At 32.7% G+C, this 15,284-nt stretch overlaps 1 protein-coding gene across 1 annotated transcript; it reads left to right on the top strand.

Annotated features, from left to right (window-relative positions):
- Positions 1 to 3,252: 3,252 nt before the first annotated feature.
- On the top strand, positions 3,253 to 4,329 carry LOC109183938 (ATP-dependent DNA helicase pif1-like). The gene has a single exon (XM_019333966.1). The coding sequence runs from the start codon at positions 3,253 to 3,255 to the stop codon at positions 4,327 to 4,329; it is 1,077 nt and encodes a 358-aa protein (XP_019189511.1).
- The last annotated feature ends 10,955 nt before the right edge of the window (positions 4,330 to 15,284 follow it).

Raw genomic sequence — 15,284 nt, forward strand, 5'->3', positions numbered from 1 at the left:
ATACAATTGCATGTATACATATAATACAAATTGCAGGATAGAGCATCAGATTGTAGATTAAAGCTTCCTTTTTTCCCCTTCTTAGGTAATATTATCTCCCATGGTAATACTATTAACCTTTCATTTAAAGATTATATGACCTATTATCTATTAGGAGTTATAAAGCAGCTAATTATTTGCTCCTATATGAAAGGATACTTTATAAGTAATATTCTGCATTTTTAAGTGTTTTTGCAGGTCATATTGATTCTGAAAAAATAATTTTTAAAATGATGATTTTCAATTTTTTACACTGCAAAAGTAGGTGATATCAGGAATATTGTTTTGGTGCATTTTTTTGCTTTTAAGTGTTTTGCAGGTAGATATAAAAGAAGCAGATTGAAGTAATTTAATTTTTAACCCAACAAAAAGAATAAACAGGTCTAACCACATGTATTACATTATTTTTTTCTTGCAAAATATACATATCTGTATATTTTGAAGGAAATGTCATTATCTTCCATTTTTTTGAAAAAAAAAAAAGTGAATAAGATTTTAGTGTAAACAACATACACAGACAAAAGTAGGTCACATTTAGCAGGCTCAAATAGCTCAAATATCACAGTTTCTACTTTTGTTATAGGCTCAATAAAATTTGAATAGTCAAATAGCTCAAATATCACAGCTATACCATAGTTTTCAGTATTAGACTACTAAAATCATCCTTTGCTTATTCTGTAGTAAAACAAAGTACTTATAATTGGATATAGCAGCTGCAAATTATTCCTTATTTGCAGGGACAATGTGTAAGCAGTATTCTTGGTTATCACTAGCCCTATTTCATATGACTGTCTGTTAGTCCCTTGGAGTTATTCTGAATTAATAGGTGTTCCAGCTATCTCACTGTTTGAAAAGTATCAACAGGTAAAGCTAAATATTAAGTGTACTACATCTTATAATTTAGTTATGTTTTATTATTGACATTTTTTATATTTTTTTTATAGGTTGATAATGACATTCCTCCAGAATGTGAAAGTCTGGTATGTCAATGATTTTTAGGGTTTCAGTAAAAAAGGATCAAATGGTTGGGCCTACGGCAGCTTATAATGTGAGAGGGTTCTAAGGGATGAAGCCTTGATGTCTGCCTACTGTTCAAACCTCAATGATAACCAAGACAAGGATCTTATATCTAGAATGATTGAAGAAGATGATGAAGGAACTGAAGATTCTGCAGAGGTAACTAAGCTTGGATATGCTACTTTAATTGTTGCATATACAAAACATCTTTTAAAATAATATATGAAAATTGATTGCTCTAAATACCTATGGTTTCAGGAAGGCTCCCAAGGTGATGAGGTAGATAGTCCAGTTACAGCTACTCAGCATACTAACAAGATTATCTTAAGAAATTTATAAATGCCCATGTGAAAGTAGAAAAAAATTGAGCTTGGTTTGTGTGTGATGAACAAAGTTTACTATCTTTGTTTTTTATGGCCTTCTGGACTATTCAATTGGTACCAAACGAATAAAAAAAATCAAGCTAAACAGGTTTGTATAAATCAAATCATAGTTGTAGAGTTTATTAAAATGGTCTGCACAAAACTTTGTCAACAATAGAATTCAGAAAATGTTATAAAAATGTTAAGGAATAAAACTTTGGATAAAACACAGAATGATGCACCCTACACACAGAATGAGTTAGGATGGTTAAAAACCTTGGTCATGAGTGGATAAACACTGGCAGATTTTATCCACAAAAAAAAATAAAAAATTGGCAGATTTTAACACTTATATCTAAAAAAACTATGCAGATACATAAAAAAAAAAAAAAAAAAAAAACTAAAATCAATAGAAACATCAAAATTTCATTTTCATCATATGCTTGCAAATTAAAATGAAATCATCCCTGTATAGATAGGCTTGAAAACAAAAAGATGTCTCACATGATCAACATGCATATGTAATCAGCGTATACTTAGCTTTTTCGTAGGAAGATTCAATCCATGCAGATGCTGTCAGTGTCTTAGCTTTGAAGTAGGTAAACAGCCTTGAACTTTCAGATCTGTTCTTTTAAAGCCTAATAAAATAAAATTAGCCGGCAATTAAGAGTGCACACCCAGGATTTGTTGTTGAACTCAGGTTTAGATCTCCGGTCTGGTGTACAAAATACCAAATTGTATAATCCAGAAAAGAACACAGAATCGGTGTAGAAAACTGAAATTAGGGTACACACTCGGTGCGATTTGTTCATAAGTATAGAGAAACTGAGAAAAACACCTTAAGAACTCGAGTCTATCTGCTGAGAAAGATTCAAGGTTTCAACGATTACCCCCGATGAATTTAGCTATGGAATTGGTGAAAATAGAGCAGAATTCAAGACAATTCTAGAGAGAGAGAGTTGTAGAAATTCCCCGGAGAAAAGAACAAGGATCGGGGAAGCGTGGCAATGGTCCGGGTAGCAATATGGTAAGGGTAGGGTCGTTCGGGCCATGTTTGTTGGGCTTTTATTTGGTCCAAGTTAATTTGGATATTCAGCAGGCCTGGATTAGTATAATTGAATTACTAATATATATTCTAATTCTATTATAATATAACATTATTAAGTATAGTATGTGTTTAGCTATAAATTGTATTTTATATTATTGTTATATTATTAAGACATTATATATTTAAATAAATATTTTATGTTCATAATCATTGCAGACAATTTGGAGAATGTTAAATAATTCAAGTCAATTTTCACACGAAGTTTATCCCTTGAACAAATACTGAAGACAATCCTTAGAGGATTGTTCTGCTAATTTGGATACACTAAGTAGTACTATAACTAACGATAAACATTTTTATATATTTTAAATTTATTATAAATACGCAGAAGGTATATATATATATATATATATATATATATATATATATATATATATATATATATATATATATATATAGTTCCCATGCGATATATTTATATTATAATAATATAATTTATTATTAACATTTGTTTATTTAATATCATTATGAACAGTTAATGAAGGTAATTTAAAACAATTTTGAAAATCAATAGGTTCATATTAGTCGTATTTCTAGAGTATATATAGTTCCCATGTGATAGATTCATATTATAATAATAATATAATTTATTATTAACATTTGTTTATTTAATATCATTATGAACAACTAATGAAGGTAACTAAAAACAATTTTGAAAGTCAATAGATTCTTATTAGTTTTATTTTGAGAATGCACAAACATTGCTTTGAAGCGTTAGATTAAACCATGCGGGATTTGTTGCGTTTTGTGGACCCTAATAGTGAAATGAAGACGTTTGGTGGTAAAACAGTTGTTCTGGGTGGAGATTTCCGCCAAATTCTTCCAGTAGTTCCAAAAGGTACACGGCAAGACATTGTTTCTTCCGCCATAAATTCATCATATCTATGGGATAGTTGCAAAGTTTTAAGGTTGACTAAAAACCTCAAAACAAGTTCGGTACACAACGGTGTGAACTGGCAGGCATTACAAGAGTTTGCTAACTGGATTGCCAATATCGGCGATGGAAAGCTGGGTGGGCGGAATGACGGATTCACAGAGGTTGAAATACCTAATCACATGTTAGTATCATCCGGGGGGGACGACATTAAAGCAATTGTGGAAAGTACATTTCTAATGTTTGCAAATGGAAACACTGACCCCGAGCATCTGATAGGTCGTGCTATACTAGCACCAACGCTCGACGTGGTCAACGCAGTTAATGAATATATGACTGAGTTGCATAATGCCGAAAGCAGGTCATACTATAGTTCAGACGCAGTATGCAAAGCCGACGGCGATAATGGTATACTTGGAGATGTACACACACCGGAATTTCTGAACAGCATTCGCGTGTCGGCTCTACCAAATCATACACTGAATTTGAAAACCGGCTCACCAGTAATGTTAATGAGAAAAATTGATCATTCTCTTGGGTTGTGCAATGGAACTCGGTTGATAATCACAAAGTTAGCAGACCATGTTATTGAAGGCGAGCTTCTCATTAGTCCCAACAAAGGTACAAAAGTGTTAATCCCCCGAATGTCAATGTCACCCTCGGATCCAAGATTGCCGTTCAAGTTTCAACGAAGGCAATTCCCATTGATGCTTTCATATGCAATGACCATAAACAAAAGTCAAGGCCAAACGTTGACTCATGTAGGTTTAATACTAAAGAAACCGGTTTTTGTACACGGTCAGTTGTACGTAGCTGCATCTCGGGTTAATAATCCAGACGGTCTCAAAATATTGATTGTAAAAGACTCAAGTTCAACTACTACATCAACCACTAATGTTGTATATCATGAAGTTTTCAATAATTTGTAATTTTGTAATGTATTCTTTTTATATTACCAACACCTTGCAACTATTTGTAACATACCATTTTCATACGTTTTTTGTTGTATTCCCAAATATATCACACAAATTTTAACATAAAATACACACAATTAAAAATGTTTAAATAACATCCCGTGCATCGCACGGGTCAAATACTAGTTTAAACATAGAAGCAAAATATTACATATAAACCCTAACCTAAGCATCGTGGAAAACACATTCCCTGCATTTTATACTTTGGCTGCCTCTTCTCTCAACCTGACGCATCTAATCTTGATTGCAGATGAAGTTTTGAACGAAGTGATTTCTCGGGCATAAATGTAGACTGGAGCCATAGAGATTTGACCTTTTAGCGTATCTGTAGCTTGACCACTAATTGTTTGAAGAGTTCGATATGAACTGTAATATTTGCAATCTGATCTGGGTATATATAGTGATATATACTGATGTAATGCATTTAAGAAATTATTTGTAGAACCAATGCGTCATGTTGCAATATTGGTATTCGAAATCCGTAAGGTCTCTTAGGGAAATTATTGCAATTACTTACTACTATTTAATGATGTCTAAAACTAACCAATATGCTATATATGTTGGAAAAATAGCATAAATTGGCATAAAATGACATTTTAAGTAGCTATTTTATGGTACAAATATCAGTGAGGTTCACTTTCAATATGGATCGGGTCAAAGTGGATTCGGGTTCTTCGTAGTTAGACGAAGAGATTGATATATTGTACGCTCAAAACGGATAATGGGTGAATGAGATATTGATTTTCAAAGTAGCCCATTTGAGTTGGAAAAATGAAGGGAAATGTGAAACTTTTGTCCCACATTGATTTTGGAAGAGGATTTGCCCCACTATTTATACAAGAGCTCTTTTTAAGCTTGTTGAATTATATAGCATAAAGGCTTGATAAGTGCTTATTTGTTTATATTTTCCCCCCTTTCACTAGCCATTTTGCTTGTTTAGAAACAAAGATGAGTGTTTTCAGGCATTTTGGTGGACATTGGAGTCAAATGGAACATTTTGGATGCATTAGGAGTCCAAGGGAACCTAAGAGTGGTGTATTCAATGGTCTTAGTCATTTAGGCAAATCAAAACAAAAGAGGAGCAAAAGATCAAGAAATTGTAATTTTCGCTCATTTCGGACACTGTTCGGTTTTTCGATCATATCTCGGCCTATGAATGTCCAAATGAAGTGATTCTTACACCATTGGAAAGTCAATTTAAAGGGATACAACTTTGTTGAAGACCATAAGTGCCAATAAAATGGTTTTAGAGGAGAAAAATAGCCTAGAAGTCAAGACAAGTGCATAAAATTCTGTTTCCAAGAGCCTCGTACTGCCTGGTGTACCCCCATCCCTTGGCCAGTACACATCTCTTCTCCCTAATCCAGTTTTCACTGGAAATGCACCAAAATCGTACCCCCTGGCATACACCCATCCCTGAGGGCGTCCCACTGTGCTCTGCTCTATTTAGGCGCGTTTTTGTGTCATTTCAACTCGGTTTTGACTCTTGTTAGAACCCTAGACACTCTCATTTACTTCCCTTCATATTTTTAGGTTAGATTAGGCTTAGATTTAGGTTTCTTAACACTTTTAAAGCTTGTAATTTTGGATTTGAAGCTTGGATTCCAACATTTCAAGATTCCACCATCCATTTTCATTAGAGAAGCTTTCCTTCCTTTTATCTCTTTCTTTTGCAAAATTTATGTTTCATGCTTGTGTTCTTTATGCTATTTAATCATGAGTAGTTAGTTTATGGACTTAAGTTAGGGTTGTATTTCATATCTTGATGCTTAGTTTGTGATTATTGTAAAAAAGGGGAAGAACACTACCTAGGGTTCATGTGTTTATGAAGGTGTTGTGCTTATATCTTGCTAATGTTTGATGTACACATTCATTAGCTTGTTTTTGGATGATTCCTTACCTCAACGAGAGTTGGGTGATGAATCCAAGCCACCCCTTGCATAGACCCGATTTCTTCCTACGAAAATAGGGGAAATTGGGGGCTTTAGATGCTTTGTGTGCTTGATGGACTTGGAATTGATTCACCACAAAAGTGGGGCAATTCCTTGTTCTAATCCTTATTTATTAATCACGAGAATGGTTCGTAGACTAGGATACCTACGTGCATTCTCGCTTGATTCCTTGGTTACTTGTTCCCCCTAATCCCTTAGGTTGTTAAAGCATCTAGATGATAATGCTCCCTAGCTTGAGTCATATTTCTTTATTTCGTATTTATCTCTTGTTCATATGTGTTTCTGGCATTTTGTTTAGTTACCGTTGTCTCATCCTCGTTATGGTTTGCTTAGCTTCTTGTTGATTGCCTAGTGCTAGTGCCTAGTTTCTTGTGATTGCGTATTGTGTGCCATATCTCCCAATCCCCTGAGGATGACATAACACACCTAAGCTCACATCTTATTTTTGCTACAATCAAGGCGCTCTCTCGCGCGCAGGGGGGTGCAAATCAAATCCCAAACTGAGAGTAGCAGCATAATTTTAACAACGTTGAACCGTAGCACGTTTTATCCTGGGAAACCTAGGTTACAACGCTCCTAACACTTGTGGGAGGTAGCAAATAAGGTTTTAAGGAAAGGAACATTTTCGTTCAACTTGTGCTAACCTTTAACCAAATTACCCACCATTTCCTTCCCAATTATTTGTCTTTTCATATAATAATAATCTTTTCGTAGGATTATTATTTTTGGGGTATACCAACAAGAAACTACCCAACAATATATGCGCCGAAAATCTGACCAATTACTCAAACGACGACGTTTTCACTAGGCGGGAAAACAAAATCTTTTTTATTTACCAAAAGTTTTCACTGGGCGGGAAAGGCTCCCAGGTGAAAGATGATGTGAGATCTGAGTCGTTGATAAAATCTAGACCAACGGCTCAAATAATCAATGAAAATTAACAAAAAAACAAAAAAAAAAAAAACAAAAAACGCGTCCTAAGTTGAAAAAAACAAAGTGTAAAAATGGTGCACCTTAACAGCACGTTTGGTTCACGGAATGAATTTTGAAGTAATAGGAATGCTATTCCATAAGGAATGGAATAGACAAGGAATAGAATATGAATTGTATTCTATTGTTTGGTTCGCGAAAGGAATAGACTTTAGGAATTATATTACAGTGTTTGGTTGATTTAAGGAATAGAAATGAAATATGTTTTAAAAGATGTAAATACCCTTATAAAAATATGTGATGGTGGCGATGGTGGTAGTGGTGGTGGTGCTGGCGGTGGTGGTGCTGGGGTGATGGTGCTGGGGTGGTAGTGGTGGTGGTGGTGGTGGTGGCAGTGGTGGGGGCGACGGTGGTGGTGGTGACGGTGACAGTTGTGGCAGTGGTGTGGGGACGGCGACAGTTGTGGCGGTGGTGCTGCTGGGTGGTGGTTCTGGTGGCGGTGGCGGTGGCGGCGGCGGCGTTGGTGGTGATGGTGGTGGTGGCGGTGGTGGTGGTGGTGGCGGCAACGACGATGGTGGTGGTGGTGGCGGCGGAGGCGGCGGTGATGGTGGTGGTGGCGGAGACGGTGGTGAAATATGATAAATTTATATATAGGATAAAAAAAATTAGGTTAAAGAAAGGGGTAAAAAAAAAATAGATTCTAAAATCTATTCCTGAGTGTTCAGTAATAGGCTAATAACAGGGGGCCCTAGTAATAGCTATTACCTTATTTGAGGTAATAGGCTATTACTAGGAATGTTATTCCCGCTATTAGAAATGGTTACCAAACAAAGGAATAGGCCTATTACTAGGAATGCTATGTCATTCCCGGCCTATTTCGTGAACCAAACGGGCTATAAGTGTTACAAAGATGCACTTTAAGTTGTAGCATGATGTACCTTAAATGTTAAAATGGCGCACCCTAACTGTTAAATATGCACACCTTCAGTGTTTACCAAAGTGGATGAACTAGAACTATTCTCAATTTTTACCTAGTAAAGTGTTCCAGCCGGAACCCTTTCTTATATGTACTAGTTTTTCACGCGCATTGCGCGATTGAGATAATGCCCAATGTTTATATTTTTATATAAGTACTTTTAGTATATCAATGCAAGATTATATTAGAGTGTGTAATGAGATTGTCTTGCTGTTGGAGGGTATATGGGAAGGAGCTAATATTCCTTTCTTCATCAATAACATTAAACAAACAAATGTGCTAAACCAATAAATCTAAGTTCTCTATCTAAAATGTCAAAAGCAAACTATCCCCATGTCATGTCTAAAATCTATCAATTGCTGCCTTAATTGACATACAATAAAATCCCTGATAAGAATGTTTAGAACTATACATAGGGGTATATCCAAAAATCCACTAACTCAATCAGCCTGACCAATATATATATAAAACATTTTCTAACTAATGCATTTTGATATTTATAATATAAACCCAATATAAGTAATAATGTAATATAACCCTTCATTCCTTCAAGTCAGTGGGCAGAATCTGTGAACTAAAAGAAACAAGGGGTACATGGTATGATTTAACAACACTTTCTATTAAATTTTGATGATGAATAGTAGTGAGGTACAACTTCCTGCTAAAGTTCAGAATAGCATTGAAAAAAAAAAAAAAAAACCGAATGCAGTTAGGTGAGTAAATGGACACTAAGCATCTCTGTTGATTGAAATCTGAAGCTAGGATTGATGCATAGGACATGATTTTCGAGCTGTTTAACATCATATTCTGCATATGCAATCATCACCCATGTCCACAAAAATTACAATAAATAAAATAAAATAAAATAAACAGAAAACAATATATAATATAAGTATATAGTAGAGTTCTATCTCCCCTCAAACTCAATTTCATGAGAGGAAGAGGGAAATATTAATTGAGACAATAAGATTAGGGAAAACATTATCCATAAGCCCCTTTTCATGTTACTAAATTTAAAGAGCAATAATTTAATCTAATGGATCTTGCAAATCAATGTCTACAGGTGAATCTGAGGAAATTCTATTTCTTCAAGTAGATTACACCAATGTAAGTAATTCAAAAATCACAGGCACAATGTGTGTATTTGACAGGTAGGATCCAGAAAATGTGAGGAAAACCCCAAAGCCTGGTTTCCAAAGAGCACATAATAATCCACTTAATAAGTCAAAGAAAGATCTATTTTTCAGTAAAATAAGGCTATCATGCTAACTCATTGAATTCAGAATTGAGATGGCACACTGATACTACAATGAAATGTTGAAATTGAATGTTTAGTGCCTAAAGTTTGCCACTTGTATTACTGTGTGTCTAAAGTTTGCCACTTGTATTACTGTTCCAAAGAAAGATCATGAATAAATAATTTCTACAGAAAGAGTATAACATAGCTGCTTGTACTACCTGCTTGTATTTATAAGCCTAAAATCTTAGGAGTTTGCATCAGCGACTTTCTTGACAGTCTGAAAGCAAAAAAGAAATTTAGGATAAAAATTAAAAAGGAAGAGTCAAGAAGAACATAAAACATAAGATATTAACTAAGATTAGAATGCCACTCAGTTGTTTCGTCTCAAAGGAGTTTGCTGCCCAAATACAAAGGGAATGATTAGCATTACTATATACAGTATGAATAATTCAATTGTACATATTCCAAGTGAAAAACTGTACAATCTTTGTATAGTAGATATTATAGAAGAAATCAATGAGTTGGAACAAGCTTGAGGAATCTCCATTGCTAGAGGAAGTAATTATATTGTCTTTATTGAATTCATGTTGGTGCGGTCTTTATAATCTCTTTCTTATTACTTCCTCTAGCAATGGAAAATCCAAGGCTGAGTTTAGACGAGGTTTGGATTGTTGTCTCCGAAGATGGTGAAGAGCAGAAATTGAGACACACAAATATCCAACAAGAAATCCAAACACATACCTCGAATTGATCGGAGGATACCTTATAAGATAATTTCAGAAATTTTTTTCAATGAATTACCAAAAATTCAGAAGTTCTGGGGTTCAGGTTACCTAGAGCTAAATATATATATTATATATGCACCAATTTCCCAAGATGCTCCATGCAACAATATAGTGATATATGAATATATGAGTATCCATAGGGTTATGATAAACACACCTGTAATAACTTCACAAACTCATCAGGTTCTTTAGCAAGACGCATTCCACGCCCACCACCACCAGCAGTTGCCTTCAAACCATAATACTCATGAGTTGCAGTTGCAATTTCTATCATAATATGTTAGTATATATTTAAAATTTTATGCCCTAAACTTGTATTAGGGCACACAACAACAGAAATTGCCAAGAATGAAGTTTAATCAACGGATGAGAAAGGGGAAAAACAAGATGGGATTTTTATTGTTTTTAATAAAAAAACTAACCTTTTCTAAACGGGGTATTTGAAATCGAGGGATCAGAGGAAGGAGGTCTATTAGTACAATCTGAGAAGGAGTTTTGTTTGGTGGTGCAATAATCTCCGATATCAAACCGCCGGCCCGGACGTCGCGCCGGCTGACCTCTGAGTTGCTATGGGGAATCGCTGATCGGAGCAGCGCAGGTGGGAAGAAGAATAAGAATTTTGCAGGAAGCTACTATTCCGAAGGCCTGCGATCTGCGGCTTTTGAAACTCAAACAAAATCGTCTAGGCGCACCGTTAAAGTGAATCCACGGAAGGTGGTTCCTAAGACTGTTCAACCTGATGCGAGTAGCATGGACAATAGCTATTATGATCCTATGAGTGTTTTGGAACAAAAACCGCCCGTGAATTCCTTGGACTGTACTGATTATGGGTGGGGAGAGCAGACTCCAGAGATATCCTCTGCTCTGTCGGCTACTGATGAGATTCAATTCATTCAGGAAACCAACGCACAAAAGATATATACTAAACGGATGAAAGGTGAGATTGACTTAACGGTGAATTAAAAATTTTAACGGATGGACTAACGGTGTGTGGGTATTTAAGTAAATCTCATTGTAAAATTTTAATTTGATCAATTTTTCGATTAATCTGAGCCATTCATTTGATTAAAATCTGTGACAGACACTTTTTTTTACCCATTATAGGCCTAACTCTCTTGGGCTCTTATTAGTATAGTAGATATATATAACTTCCGATCATTTTTCAATGGATGTTATATTTTTCATGCCACCCTTATGAAAGCCCTTTAAAAGGTGGGAATAACAAATTTAACATTATTTAAAAGCTAATGACCAAAGAAGTGGTGTTTGGTTCGATGAAAAACTTTTCTCAAAGAACAATTTTTATTATTTTTTTAATTTTAGGAAAATTGAATTTTTAATTTCATCATTTGGTTCAATTCATGGAAATTTTCATCGAAAAAGTTTTTCCTAGCATATGAAAAAACATTTTCTTTGCTCAACATTAGTATTTTATTTTAGGAAAAAGATCATATAGATCCTTAAACTTTACACAAAAAGTTAATTAGGCATCTAAAATTTTTAAAAAGTACAATTAAATCGTCAAACATGTTATTTTTTGTCAAATAAGTCAAATTTACCGGTAATCAACATGTTACCGGTAAAATTACACCGTGCGTTGACCGGCATTGTCCAGGAGAAATTTTACATAAAAACATCGGCCATCGACCAAATGGTTGCCTTATCCGACGAAGGCGACCAGTAAAGGTCGCTTTAATTTGCAGGAGAAAGCACCTAGAAAAGGTCGCCTTCTTCGGAGAGGCAACCAGAAAATGTCACCTTATCCGGAGAGAATGAGACCAGAAAAGGCAACTTAAAATTGTTGTGGTCGGAGATTCGTCGGAATGAGAATGACTACCTATAATAGGGTTGTTACCGATTGATGGATTTAGTTGCACAAAAATAACATGTTTGAGGATTTATTTGTACTTTTTTAAAGTTCATGTATCTAATTGACTTTTGGTGTAAAGTTTAGGGATCTATTTGACTCTTTTTCCTTTTATTTTCAATGAACATTGGATACAATTTACACTTGGTAGGACAATTTTTCCATCATAGAACTTTTTTAATTACTTGTAACCCAAATATGTTAATAATTTTTATTATATTATTATAATAAAATATATGATTATAATATTTTAACATATGATATTGTAGTTTATAGATTATATTTTCTACGTCTCATTTTATGTGTCCTAGTTCGGTTAATACGACTTGACTGAAGTTATTTTTAATTAAATTTTTCATAATATTAAGTTTAGTATTAATACACAAAATCTATATATTTGGAAAGAACGTACTATTAAAAACAAAAAATAAATAAATTTAAAAATAAATAAAAATATTAACAAAATAAATAAAGAATAAAGAGTTGGTTTGACGCGTGAATAGTAAACATGAGAGGTAAAATTAGACAAATGGAGTAATATTTTTATTTAAAAATCACTATTACTTTATTATTATTACTAGTAATTCTCCCGCGCGATGCACGGGGAAGAAATTATGTTATTATAAATATAAATAAAAATAGAAAAAATAAAAATATTTTAAATTGTTTAATATAATAATATTTTGAACTTCCATTGGTCAAGTATTTATTATTTTTATAGAATACAAAATTACAATTAAAATTAAAATTAAAATTTTGTATGGTTAATATAATCTCTAATTATGTACATATTCAAATAAACTTAAGAGAATTTACATGATTACATTGATTTATTCTTAATTGTATTTCATCTATATTATAATTTTCACAATACGAATAATAACTAATATAATTACATTTAGAAAGCAAATTTCAAATTTTGTATGAGTAAATTTAAACTATAATTGAACACATTTTTTTTATATGTTTATATAATATATTCTTTATGCACATGTCATTCCATAAACCCAAAATATCATTCTATAAGCCCAATACTTTTTTTTGTGGAGATAATTCAAATGTATTTTTTTTTTCTTTTAAAAGTCCTAAGTTTAGAAATCAAGAAAAACATTAAAGACCCATACGATATATACATTTATATATATTTAAATTTTTATTTATGGCTCAAATGATTTTTTTTTTTATTCTGAAGTCCAATAATTGACCCACGGCCCGCAGCATTTGCTTTCTTCATCCCTTCTAGCTTTTGTCATTTCTCTGAACCATTTGAGAGGGAGAAAAATTATATGTAGAGGCTTGCATTAATTGCACTGTTTCAGATATCGAATAGGCTTTCATCGAAAATTTAATTAATATTGTAATCCCAAGAAGCACCATAAATAACAACAACATATCAAATAGACTTTCATTTTAAAGTCAGATATTTAATTAATATTGCATCGTTTCATATTTTCTATTAATCGGGAATCGAAATCCTTAATCATAATATCATAACATTTAATAATTCCATTAATTCAATAAATGTAATCCTTTGTTATGGACGAGAAAAAATAGTTATTTTATTTTTCAATTTTTTTTATAGTAAAAGATGTTGTGACTATTTTATATTAATAAGGATAGAGACAATAATTATAACAATAATTACTTACCAAAATAATAATTGTAACATTAATTACTTCCGAAACCATATAGCTTTATTATAGTTATTAAGATTTGTATTGTGTATGAAATATTGGTCTTTACAATCATTATTTCTTACAATTTCAAACCCAACCAAATAATGGAATCAATATACCAGTAATTTCTTTTGTATCAACCAAACAATGGAATTAATCTTCATGCTAATTTATTATTTTATGATATTTCAAATCCATCTCTCCTTTAATATTTTCCGCAAACCAAATAGTCGTGAGGGTATGAACCAAAAACCCAACTCTTTAAAACTTTTATTATAATTATTATTGTGTAAGGGCATATTGGTTTGATCTGTATACACATTATTCTTTACAATTTCAAACACAATCAAAATTTCTAATAAATTTTTTTACCAACCAAACAATGAAATTAATCGTCCTGGTAATTTCTTTTTAATGAAATTTCAATTACATTCCTCTTCAAATACTTTCCTTGAACCAAACGGCATAAGGAATAATGCACACGAAATAATTGGGGATAAAATTCACTATCTAGATATGATTTAATTCATAGATTGTATATATAGGCTTAGGCTCTAGTGCGGTGAAGGCCGCAGGTGAAAAATGCAATTGCATCTCAGTCTTAGAAAGTGAATAGTGAATAATTGTAAATGTAATGATATGACATTTTGAAAGTGAAAGAAAATTGTACATAAGATTGAAAATGTAAAGTCAACAATAGGAATACATGTAATGTTATTAGAGTAAAAAAAAAAGTTGGTTCGTCATATGACTCAAAGATCATGACCGGAGGTGGAGGGCGGTGACAGTGGTTTAAAAAAAAATTTTAGTTAAGTTTTTCTCAAGTATAAGATAAACTTTATGGTGTGATGTATTAAATATGAATTAGTCTCATAGTGCCATACTACCATATGACCAAAAAAAAAAAAAGCAAATGCAATATTTATTTATATATATATATATATATATATATATATATATATATATATATATATATATATATATATATATATATTTTATTTTATTTTATTTTATTTTATTTTTTATTTTTTGTGTGTGTGTGTGTGTTCCCCTTCATTTCCTTGTATTTTCCCTCATGTATCTTTAGGAGTGTGTTTGGAAATCTGAAAAATGATTTCTCGAAATCATTTATCGGGTTTCCAATGTTTGGAAGAGTTTGAATAATTGAAGTCAACGAATATCATTTTTCGGTAAGGAAAACGGGTTTGAGAAATTTGACTTCCGCCAACTTTTGACGGAAGTAATTTTCCACAGATTACAACTACATCGATGAGCACAACCTTGATAATCAGCAGATTTCCGCAAGAAACTAGTCGTTTTTTTTTTTTTTTTTAAATTTATAATAAATAATATTATTTTTAATATTATTATAAATATTTTTATATTTTAAATAAAACAATTAAAATATTTTGTTATACAATTTTACTTATCTTTTAAAAAATAACCAAACACATCAAGATAATTTTTCAGAATATATCCAATCA

This window comes from Ipomoea nil, unplaced genomic scaffold (assembly GCF_001879475.1).
Source record: "Ipomoea nil cultivar Tokyo-kokei standard unplaced genomic scaffold, Asagao_1.1 scaffold1237, whole genome shotgun sequence".
Lineage (NCBI taxonomy): Eukaryota > Viridiplantae > Streptophyta > Magnoliopsida > Solanales > Convolvulaceae > Ipomoea > Ipomoea nil.

Coding starts and splice junctions, on each gene's coding strand:
- LOC109183938 (XM_019333966.1), top strand. CDS start 3,253: ATGCGGGATTTGTTGCGTTTTGTGGACCCTAATAGTGAAATGAAGACG.